The following is an 11024-nucleotide window of genomic DNA, read 5'->3' on the forward strand; positions in this document are numbered from 1 at the left end:
TATATAATATATTATTATACATTGTGTTTCTGTAGTCCAATTAAAAAAATGTATATGTAGCGCAACATATTAATTAACTCTTATCCGTTGGTACTTAAAAATTGTCCATTTAAATTTCTGCATTGAAAATAGAGAAGTAAATCTAAGAATAACGTATGAAAACAAATATAAAACTAAACGTCCATAAATATATTTCAGGCGGGTTGTGTGGTAGACATTCGTGCATAACTAAATGGCTTGTCAACTCGGCAACTATTACTCCTCATCTTTTTGTATACTTCTCCACTCCACAATTGCAAGTATATTAATGTTGCGTTCATATTGTGGTGGTTTAACGGTGTTTGCCTTTTGTGGCATTATAACGGTTAACTATTGTAATAAATGTTGAAGTCGATGTATGTATATGTATTTCACATTTACAAAATCGTTGCCACGGTGCTATCCGTATTTGTATTAGTTATTGATGGCGACACGACCTTTGGTACACCTGCATGCAGCCAATAAAAAAAACATTATCTGTTGAAATATTACAAATTTTCTATAAATGCTAACTTACACAACTCATTTTCTGGCTTTACAGCATCATCAATGTTGGCATTTACTTCTATTGGTGAATTTTCAATTTCAACAGTGGCGGGGTTTTCGACAGCCACATCTTCTTTTACGTTATTGGCACAAGCTTCATTATTTGCAGTTAATGCGTTTGTATTTGGTGCTAAGCTCCCCACTTCACAAGCAACCGGCGCTTGTGGAACAACTTCTGCATTGACGACTACAACATCCTCAACGTCATTAGCCTTAACTGCAGGTTCTTGGACTATTGTGTTTTCTTTTACAGTTACCGTTTCCTGGCTAATTTTGACTTCGTCAAGCGGCGCAGAGCTTTCTTCCGCATTTGTTGTTGGTTCGATTGCAGCAGGTGTAGATTCAATTAGCTCGACATCACTGCTTTTTGAATTAGAATCGACTTCCATTGCTTCGGAGGGTAAATCTTTTGTTTCCATGGCTGTTGCTGTTTCTCCTGTGGTTTCTTCTGAAACAATTTCAACATCTGTGGTTTCTTTCGGCTTAATTGGCTCCGAATCTGCGGTTGCATCTATTTCATCTTCTGCCGCTACGGGTTCGCTTGTATCCATTGGTGTTTCACTATCGTTAGGTATGGCAGATACCTCTTGTTCCGCTTCTGAAGCGATAACGTCTTGGTCTTTGCTCTGCTGATCTTCTGCAATAGTTTCCGATTCGATCTTACCATCTGTTTGCTCCTCAGAGGGCTCCACACTTGATAAGGATTCTACTGCATCTTCTTCTTTGTTTTCGGTAGCCTTTTCAGCAACCTCTACTGAAACAGATAATTCAGCCACAGGCTCAGGTTCAGCTGAATCTTTCGAAGTGTTGTTGTGTTTGGCTGCAGAAGACTAGAGTATAAAAAAATATATATTTTTAATGAAATTAATTGCGATTATATTAAATAACTAACTTGTTTCTTTTTAGGCGATTTTGATTTTTCTGGTGTTTTAATAGTTTTCGGCTCCGCTACCTCTTTGGCATCTTCTGATTCTTCGGCTGTTTCAATTTTTCTTCCACGTCCGCGACCACGGGAGGGAGTGCTGCTGGCATTTGCCGGAGACGTGCGCGCCTTTTTCGCAGGAGGTGGAGTGGATGCTGCTGAAGATCGGGTTGGTGTACCACGTGTGCTTGATCGTGTGCGTCGACCACCATCTAATTCCAAACTGCCGCCCATATTTTTAACGAGTTCTTCACTTTCCTTTTGCGCCCGCTCTATGAAAGACATCCGCTTTGAAGGTGTCCGTTTCACCTTAAAAAATGTACCAAATAAAATATTTGTATGCAAGTCATATTCACGAAAGAAAATGGTAACCAAAACAAAACTGAAAAAAACAATGGTTATCTTATCACCAATTTCGTATTAATTAAATTGTGGTGTATTTCTTGCCTTTAGTTCGACCTATGGGATTATCTAATAAATAATATAGAAAAGAATGAAAACAAATATCCAGAGATAAGAAATAATATTTTTGCTAAGTGAAGTCACTTTTTTAGTCTATCATATCACCATGTTATACTAATTGGCAAACAATAATTGAATCCTTTAAAAAAGAAAAAAAGTATGTCACAAAACAAGTAAAGGAATATATCAGGAATTACAAAACTGAAGTCAGCCAACCGTACGTAAATTGAAACGCGCGCAAAATCCAAAAGAATCATAAGAATGGGTATGAAGTACAGCAAACCTCAGAAAACACAATACATGTATACAACAAACACGCTTTGAAGCGCATAATTCAGCTCGTTTGTTGCATTGAGGAACAAGTAACGAGTATAAACAGAAAAAGAGGGAAAACTAATAAAAAAAAAACACAATGCAAAGTAACGAAAATTTAACTACACGAAACCTAATGTTAGGAGCCGAGTTATAGGTGGAATAATAAAAAAAGAATGTTATAGTTAAAAAACAAAAAATGTATGACAACGTTAGGTAGCGCAGTAGCAGAGAAGTTAATGCGTTTCATACGTCACAAAAGTGTATGACAACAGCGAGGAAAATATCGGGAGGGGGCTCATTAAACGAGGTAACAACTTGAACACAAGTATTAAAGAAGACATAGGGGCAAAAATGCGCGCTTTTTATGCCACGAACAATATTTTCGTTTTTAGCACAAATATATAATAATAAGTTTAGTACAAATATATGATAAGTTGGAGTTATCTCTATCATCGACATATTTGCATAAAAAAAACTTACACCTATAACGTTTAGATATATATTCCATTACTGCAATAAACGTCATAATTGTAAAACTTATTGGATCTACATGTACAACAATTGGAACTATTTCTGGATATTTTCCAGAGGTTTCGGTGAAGACTTGTAGAACTTTATTTGCACAATGCTTCCATTTGATTTTATCGCATCGTATCGCTAATTACTGCAACCCCCCGCAAACAAAATGTATGAACAGAATTTATGCACATACGTAGAGCGTTAATGCACCAATTGACTTATACTTACGGGTGTCTTCTTGCTTTCCACTTTTGGTGAGGACTCCGTTGGTTTGGTCGCCTCCACAGCGCTGTTGCCCGCATCGCCTGACGCACATTCAGCTTCAATGCTGTCGTTGACCACTTGCTTTTCGGTCGCAGTTGATATCTCTGCCTCAGTCGACGTGGGCGCGTTTGCCGACACCGTTTCCCCCGTTTCAACAATCGTCTGTTCAACTGGTACAGTGTTCTGCTGAATTTCACTATTATTCGCAACTTCAGACATTATTATTTATTTGTTTAAGAAATAGGTAGTATTAACTTCTCCGCAATTCTGATATTCCGTATTAGTACGTCAAATTTATTTTGCGCTTTCAATGTTATTCTATATACGTGATTCACAACAACGCGCACAACGAAAATTTTTCCACTGCACCGTATTACTAAATTTTTGCGAGAAAGAATTTTAAATATTCATATAATTTTATTGTTTGCACGATTAAAACTTATCAAATTCACTTTTTCTGGTAATTTGTAAATTTGTTGTACACGAAAACATGTAAATTTAATATAATAAATTTTCCACTTCACAACGTAACGCCGCGCATCCGTTTAACTTATTTACTCGTTTATTTTCAACGAATAACTCAAATCCTCAGTGTTGCATTTTCTTGAGCGTAAACTAGTGGTGCCATCGTTGAAAACTCGTTCTCGTTAAGTGTCGCTATTATAAAGCTCCTAATTACAATTCAGGATCTATAATTACTAAATACATTTTCAAGTATCAGTTATTGTTGGAAATAGTGTTAAGTTTTAAAAGTTACATTTATCTCTCAAAGCACGTGTTTCTGAAAGGAACTCGTTGAAGAACTCCGAAATGTGAATTTTGAATAAATGTCATTAACGAACGAGTCAGATGTTGGTAATTCTGCTAAGAAATAGCAGAGTTGATTTTGATACTTTCATCGCATTTCAAGTTACTTTTTACATATATTAATTTGATTTGAGGATTTTAATCTAAGTTCACTTAATTTCCGTACGGTATACTAGTGTATTTGAATTTGTTGAAAATTTAACGTATGCAAAAACATCTCGTTATATAGAATAAAATGTTGATTTAAAAATATATTTATAGACCACAGCAACCCTATACCCCATCTGTAATAAATGTCATTTCGAATTGAAATTGTAAATACTTCATGCACATTTATTTTCTTCATCGTGTAACTAGGAAACTTCTGTTTTAATACAAATTTTCTACGAGCATGGTTACTCAGGAGCAGCTGAAAGCCATTGGTGCTGTCTTAAATAATAAGGAACGCCCTTTAAAGGAACGTTTTCGTGCTTTATTCACCCTAAAAAATCTTGGAGGAGCTGAGGCGATTGAAGAAATTAGTCGTGGGTTTTCCGATGAATCAGCTTTGTTAAAACATGAACTAGCCTATTGTCTGGGACAGATGCAAGATAAAAGAGCCATAGATATTCTAACAAATGTACTCGCCGATACGATGCAAGAACCTATGGTAAGGCATGAAGCCGGTGAAGCGCTTGGCGCCATTGGTGTACCAGAGGTCATTCCAATTCTAGAGCAATACAAGGAAGACCCTGTAGTGGAAGTGGCGGAAACGTGTTCAATCGCATTAGATCGTGTTCGTTGGCTGCAGAGTGGTCAAACAGTCGATGACAAAAATCCCTACGCATCAGTAGATCCTTCGCCTCCAATTAGCGGAAATAAAAACTTTGAAGATTTGAAAGCTATTTACTTAGATCCAAATCAAAGGTTATTTGACCGATATCGTGCTATGTTCAGTTTACGTAATTTGGGTACCACGGAAAGTGTTTTGGCTATCGCAAAAGGTTTAAGGGATCGTTCAGCACTATTTCGCCATGAGGTGGCTTTTGTATTGGGCCAAATTCAAGAACCATGCAGTATTTCTTATTTGAAGCACAACTTAGAAGATCAAAATGAAAATGAAATGGTGCGTCATGAATGCGCGGAAGCACTTGGAGCGATCGCTACGGAGGAATGTGTCAACATTTTAAGTCGTTATGCGTTGGATGAAAAAAGAGTTGTAAAGGAGAGTTGCGAAATAGCTTTAGATATGTGCGAGTACGAGAACAGCCCTGAATTTCAATATGCCGATAGTTTGGGCAAATTAAGCACCTAAGATATATGTATATTAGTCCGTGATTTGTATATATATTCCTTGTAAACGCAATTAAGATTTTTTATATATTTAGAACAGTAATATACGATATGTGTGTACAATAAAACTATATTAAAACTGCAAAAATAATAGATGAACACTTCAGTAAAACTGAATTAATAATGTGTCTCATTAGTAACAAATTTAAAACAAGTTTTTCTCATTACTAATAATATTAAGCAAGTTTTCTTCTTGTTGCTAAATGATTTTAAAAATCTTATGATTTGTTTTGTTTGGATCACAAAATTTCTTCTGCTGTATGTAATAATAGAGCTAAAGCTAGTAGAATGTTACACACTTCATCCAAAATATTAACCATTTATTTATCCACAAAATACTTTTTTTTTGTATTTAAATGAAATATTTTTCATATTTGTATTTATTTTTTGTAAAATTATATGATATTTCATAGTTGTATTTACTGTGCACTCCTTTTTGAAATCGAATGGAAATTTAATAATGTTTGCAACACTGGTTAACGCCGGCTTTTATTTTTCGAATTTCCAATATGAATTCTACGAAACAACACGAAAATATGTCTTCCCGCTCTTTCAACCGGTCGTTTTCGCTAATCAATTTTCTAGGTAAAAAAGCTGTCATGATTGGTACGATTTTGGCATTCTTCTCTTTGTTCTCGTACGCAATGGCAGCAAATAAGGAGCGCACTTTCATCATGGTGAAACCCGATGGAGTCCAACGTGGACTCGTCGGCAAGATCATCGAGCGCTTTGAGCAGAAGGGCTTCAAATTGGTGGCCATGAAATTCACATGGGTGAGTAGATTGCCAAAAAAAAATGGTCTAATCAAATTTACTGTAACTAGGGTTGATTGGAATTTCGGACTTTCCAGTGTAAACTTTTTTCCCCCGAGGGATAAAAGTATGGTTAGGTTCGTCCAGTGGATTTTTGCCACATGTGTACATTTTTCTTTTTTCCAGAGGAAAACACCAGGAACAATATGGAAGGTCAGTTTTAAAACATGTTATTTAATTTATATTTCTAGGCGTCAAAGGATCTTTTGGAGAAGCACTATGCCGATTTGTCTGCTCGTCCCTTCTTCCCCGGTTTGGTCAACTACATGAGCTCTGGCCCAGTGGTTCCCATGGTTTGGGAGGGTTTGAATGTTGTGAAGACTGGTCGTCAAATGTTGGGAGCTACTAACCCAGCTGACTCTTTGCCTGGTACCATCCGTGGTGATTTCTGTATCCAAGTCGGTCGTAATATTATCCATGGCTCGGACGCTGTTGAATCAGCAAATAAGGAAATCGCTCTTTGGTTCAATGAGAAGGAGCTCGTTTCATGGCAGCCAGCTGCTGAAGGTTGGGTATATGAATAAATTCCAACTCAGTGGCCAGCATGACCATTCGCTCATACGTTGAAAGTTAAGAAAAAAGTTCTCTGTTGCAACTGAATTCCAATAAAAGTGATTTACATAATTTAACGCTTTGTTTACAATATTTTCTTTAAAAAGTAGTGAGTTTATTAATTTAAAAAGTATTACATAAAAAACAGGTAAACGCAACAATCACATGGTCAAATGACTCGGTATTGCTGCCATTCTGAATTGGCGTTTTCATTAGGAAGAATCCAACCACCAGGTATAGAAGAACCATTTTTACTCCGCGTTAAGTAGCTATCCCAAATGCGCCGTATTCGTAGGAGGTCACTTATTTTTTGCTCACCGTCATAGCAGGAATGTTCGACCGATCCAAAAATTGTCTCATTCCATTGATCCTCTACGTGCCGTTCTTGTGTACATTCTATGTTGGTTTCATCTAATATTTTCCCCCAATATATTCGCAAATCACGTAGTTGTTCGCCAAATTCTTTTGTATTATGTACGTTCTGACCACGTGAAAAATGTAACTTTTTTAATAATTCAAAGGTTTGGATAAAACGTTGAGCATCATGTTGCTTCAGTAAACGAATATGATGACACTTTTTTACGGTAGATATATCTCTAACATAAGACGGATTCGAAGGATATTTATTACTTTGTTGAATATTTGAGATTCTCTCTGATTTCAGTTCTTGAGGTGTAATTCTATTTTTAGCATTGGCTTTGAGTTGTTTTAATTTATATTTCTTTTGTTGACGTTTTAGTTTTCTTTTCTTTAACACTTTAGTTAATTGTTCCAACGGCGCACTTTCCACTTTCTGGATTAACTCTTCTGTGTGTTGCTTCAATCTATTCACATGTATTCCCCAATCTCCGTGATCGTATTTAATCCTTTCTAATTCCTTGATGTTTGTAAGTATAGTTTCAATACTGTTTTTTAACAGCGAGATACTTAAAATTGTATCATTAGTTTTAGACATTATGATTAATTCAATTAAATAAAAATAGTGTTTATATTAAGAGTTGGTGAATTATGCTTGTGGACTTATAAAATTAAACTTATTAGGTTTTTTTTTGTACAAATTGGTTAATCCTTTTTCGCAAGCACTTCCTTGGCATCATTTACAACCTGTATTGCAGTTTCGTACTCTTTTGTTTCCTTCAGTTCTTCTTCCTCAGACAAGAATTTTTCAAGAGTTTCTAACTCTTTTCTTAATCTGAAAATACAAGTATAGACATCTGTTCAAGAAAACCTTTTCAGCCAGACCATCTGCTTAATAATTCTCACCTGCGTAATGTATCTGGAAGCATCATAACACACTCAGCTATTACTTCTTCTTGTTTTTTTAGAACGTGCTCATCTGCACCTTCACCCTTGAATCTTTCCAAACGGTTCTGCTCTGTAACCACTTCCTTTTCACAAACTGTTTTCTCCTTTGCCAAACGTTTCACAACTCCCGTTTTAATTGTCAATTGTCGTAAACGTGGATCGGCCATTAAGTCTGACAATTTGTATTCTGGTAACTATAAATATTCGCAAGTTCTGGCGGTTTATTTTACAACAAATCCAGAGTTTAATAGAAGTTATACCCAGACAAAACGTACAAAGCCTGTTTTATACGACTTCTTTTAGCCACAAATAGTGAGTCAGAAGTTCTGCCGGCATTTTCTGCATTTTACAGACATTGTTTTTGTTTGTTGGCTGTGGAACTTGTGCTTCATTTTAATATCATTCACGATAGATTACGACGAAATTGTATATCGCTCGCATATACAAAAGCAATAGGTTATTTTTTATTTCCGTATTCCGTGGATCATTGAAGTAATATCGTTTCATCAAACATTTATTTCAAATAACCACAGGCATAAAGATTACCGCATTTAGTTTAAATAATATGGTTTCAACATATTAATATATTCACTATTGTTTGTTTAGAGGTGAGTTTATGCATTGCTATTGATATCATTTACTAGAGATCCCGGAAAAGAGTAATTTTGTTGTAATCCATACGGTATTTGGGGAGAATGCCAAGGTTACTGTGCCTGCGACTTGTTATGAATTGCATGCCAGTGTTTTGCAGAAATAAGAGTAGATAATTAAAAATATAAGGAGTGTACATAGTTATTGATGAAAGTGCATAGGACGGCACGACTATGAATATTGAGCACTAGCGAACGTTGAGCCAACGGTCCTAAATTTTGACGGATTTCCGGACGAATTTTCTTGCAGGTAGAGGGGGGACGTTATGAAAAATTTAGTAAACTTTTGAAGATTACTTAGTACGTTTTGTAGAAGTTATAAAATAAGTTGTTTGTAAAAAAGTGTTTTTTTTTCAACCGAATATATTCTGTGTACAGAGAAAGTCTAACGCCAAAGCTTGCGTGTCGACAGGTTATTCTACTATTCTTTTTCACGAGTTTTCGTACTATCAGTGCATACAAAAACATTACGGGGTAAAGTGAAATATTTCTTTGAATACAGTTCGGAACTACAGTGAAATTCCCCAATATGGACATCTCACAAAACTGTACGAATTTCAAGAATACAATGTTTTCATTAATATTTTCATACAAAACCAGTTCATATAACCGTACATGACACCGTTCCAATGACTATTTTGATAATACTTCTTTTAAATTATCTCTGATAAACGGACAAGATTTCATAAAAAGTGTAAACAAGTTTTGTAGAATTTGTATGTAAAATGATCGCAGCAAACAAATGGACTTGCGCTGGAGTCTCTTGTAAGCGGTGATTCAACGGAAACAAACTAACGTAAATTTTGAAAATATAAGATATATGTATGTATGTATGTATATATAAYACAACATTTAAAAAATTATAACTTCTGTTCATTTTGTGAGTCTAAGAATACATTTTAAACATAAGTTTTTGCTACACTCCCATAGCCGGACATTATTTCATTTCTGTTACTCTTAACTTGTCACTTATTCTAAAAAAAAAATACTGTATTTCTTGAAAAAATTCCTATAAAGTTGTAATAGAAGCTTACGAGTGTTGAGGTTTTCAAAATCCCTTATATAATATATTTTATTTTTGCTAATTTCGGATTTCTTTACATTCATTTATCTGAAATCCTTTCCGTATAACCAAGTTACCTTTCTAATGTCTATAAATGTTGTGATTGTTGTTGTTGTGCCGAATGTAAAAAGTGCTTGATTTCTCAATGAAATAAATGTTATCGACAGGAAGCGAAAATAACAGTTTTGTATAATTTATGACTAAAAAATCAATTTTTGTTGAGGACTATATAAATACATACATATGTTAAAAACTTTAAAATTTTTATTTTTAATTTTTTCCTAAAAAAATTATCGTAATTTTTGTACTTTTATTTTTTGCTTCCTATTCAACTCCTATTGCGAGGGGTTATTTAAAATCCCTTAAGCGAAAAATAAAAATAAAAAATAGTGATTATTTCGTAACGAAAAAATATAAATTTGATAAATAATTATTAAACTAATTTTTTTGAACATTTTCTCATAACTGGTACGGTCCCAGATTATCGGTCATTTCAGACAGAAATCTTTATATATGTACATATGTATATTAGCTATTTATCTATACAACTAGAACCGGCCACGCGTTGCAGTGGCCATAGTATACATAAAATGAAATTAAACTATTCCCAAAGCTAATAAAACTTCCCAAACTGAAATAAAATACTTCTTAAACTTTAATTTAAAACAGCTATTTTGTATTGAGACAATGTTTAGCAACACTTACCTATTATGAATTATTATTGCCGTAACAAGCGGTTCACATATTTTTGTTTTTGTTGGTTAAGCCTTCTTTATTTCTCAATTCGAATTTTAAAATTGTTGATTTCAATCATACAATTGAAATGTTTCATCTTTATTTAAGCAACTCCAGCTTTTACATTTATTTATATTTATTTTCATATATGTATGTATGTATTTTTGGGATTTTCGTTTATTAATTTTAATTAGTACACATTCACTGTCTATTCATGCTTTACATTTATGCATTCAAGTGATTAGTTGTATTGTATGTCTGTATGTATGTGTATTGCATCCATTGAGGTGTGTTTGTGTATATGTTTTTGCATTTTATGCTTTCTTTGCATGTTTTGATTACATATGTATGTAATGTATGACCTTGACAACAAGTTTGCGGAATAACAGAACTTGATGACAGGCGCAACAAAACTATTTGGCTTTTAGTTTTCACGAGTTGCATGTCAGTTTTGGGTTTTTTGCTTATTTGCACACAGTGTGATTGGTCCAAATGTGCAAATGGTAAAGTGCTAATGGCGTTTAAATTGATACTTTTGCATTTGTATGATGTTCAATTGGTTGGAGTGTGTTGGATAATGTTGCATGGCTAATTTGTAAAAGTTTATGTTGTTGTAATTGGAGTGCGTGTGTTTGTTGTTTATGTTGGATAGGGCGATTAAGAGTATTACCAACTTTGGTTGGGTTTCACAATACCATATA

At 34.5% G+C, this 11024-nt stretch overlaps 5 protein-coding genes across 6 annotated transcripts; 2 read left to right on the plus strand and 3 right to left on the minus strand.

The window, feature by feature from the left end:
* On the minus strand, window positions 1–3726 carry LOC108976656 (neurofilament heavy polypeptide; the record flags this gene model as incomplete). Its single annotated transcript, XM_018945893.1, is given in 4 exon segments — window positions 1–487; window positions 557–1415; window positions 1478–1816; window positions 3032–3726. Coding segments are annotated over 4 exon segments (1524 nt in total). The 5' UTR covers window positions 3287–3726.
* A 257-nt stretch (window positions 3727–3983) lies between these two features.
* On the plus strand, window positions 3984–5297 carry LOC108976610 (deoxyhypusine hydroxylase). The gene is made up of 2 exons (XM_018945828.1): window positions 3984–4077; window positions 4136–5297. Exon 2 carries the CDS (start codon window positions 4266–4268, stop codon window positions 5166–5168), a length of 903 nt encoding a protein of 300 aa, XP_018801373.1. The 5' UTR covers window positions 3984–4077; window positions 4136–4265; the 3' UTR covers window positions 5169–5297.
* A 480-nt stretch (window positions 5298–5777) lies between these two features.
* On the plus strand, window positions 5778–6647 carry LOC108976649 (nucleoside diphosphate kinase). The gene is made up of 2 exons (XM_018945881.1): window positions 5778–5979; window positions 6210–6647. The coding sequence occupies exons 1-2, from the start codon at window positions 5806–5808 to the stop codon at window positions 6540–6542; spliced, it is 507 nt and encodes a 168-aa protein (XP_018801426.1). The 5' UTR covers window positions 5778–5805; the 3' UTR covers window positions 6543–6647.
* A 3-nt stretch (window positions 6648–6650) lies between these two features.
* LOC108976648 lies at window positions 6651–7549 on the minus strand. The gene has a single exon (XM_018945880.1). The coding sequence runs from the start codon at window positions 7523–7525 to the stop codon at window positions 6740–6742; it is 786 nt and encodes a 261-aa protein (XP_018801425.1). The 5' UTR covers window positions 7526–7549; the 3' UTR covers window positions 6651–6739.
* LOC108976650 (tubulin-specific chaperone A) lies at window positions 7540–8229 on the minus strand. 2 transcript variants are annotated; one of them, XM_018945882.1, is made up of 3 exons: window positions 8136–8229; window positions 7834–8069; window positions 7540–7762 (listed from the first exon to the last, which is right to left on the minus strand). In XM_018945882.1, the coding sequence occupies exons 2-3, from the start codon at window positions 8040–8042 to the stop codon at window positions 7633–7635; spliced, it is 339 nt and encodes a 112-aa protein (XP_018801427.1). In that variant the 5' UTR covers window positions 8043–8069; window positions 8136–8229; the 3' UTR covers window positions 7540–7632. The 2 variants fall into 2 exon arrangements, with proteins under 2 accessions (XP_018801427.1, XP_018801429.1); XM_018945884.1 differs by having other exon boundaries at window positions 8151–8227.
* Window positions 8230–11024: the final 2795 nt, after the last annotated feature.

This window comes from Bactrocera latifrons, unplaced genomic scaffold (genome assembly GCF_001853355.1).
Source record: "Bactrocera latifrons isolate USDA-ARS-PBARC rearing strain unplaced genomic scaffold, ASM185335v1 scaffold_79, whole genome shotgun sequence".
In the NCBI taxonomy this organism is placed as follows: domain Eukaryota; kingdom Metazoa; phylum Arthropoda; class Insecta; order Diptera; family Tephritidae; genus Bactrocera; species Bactrocera latifrons.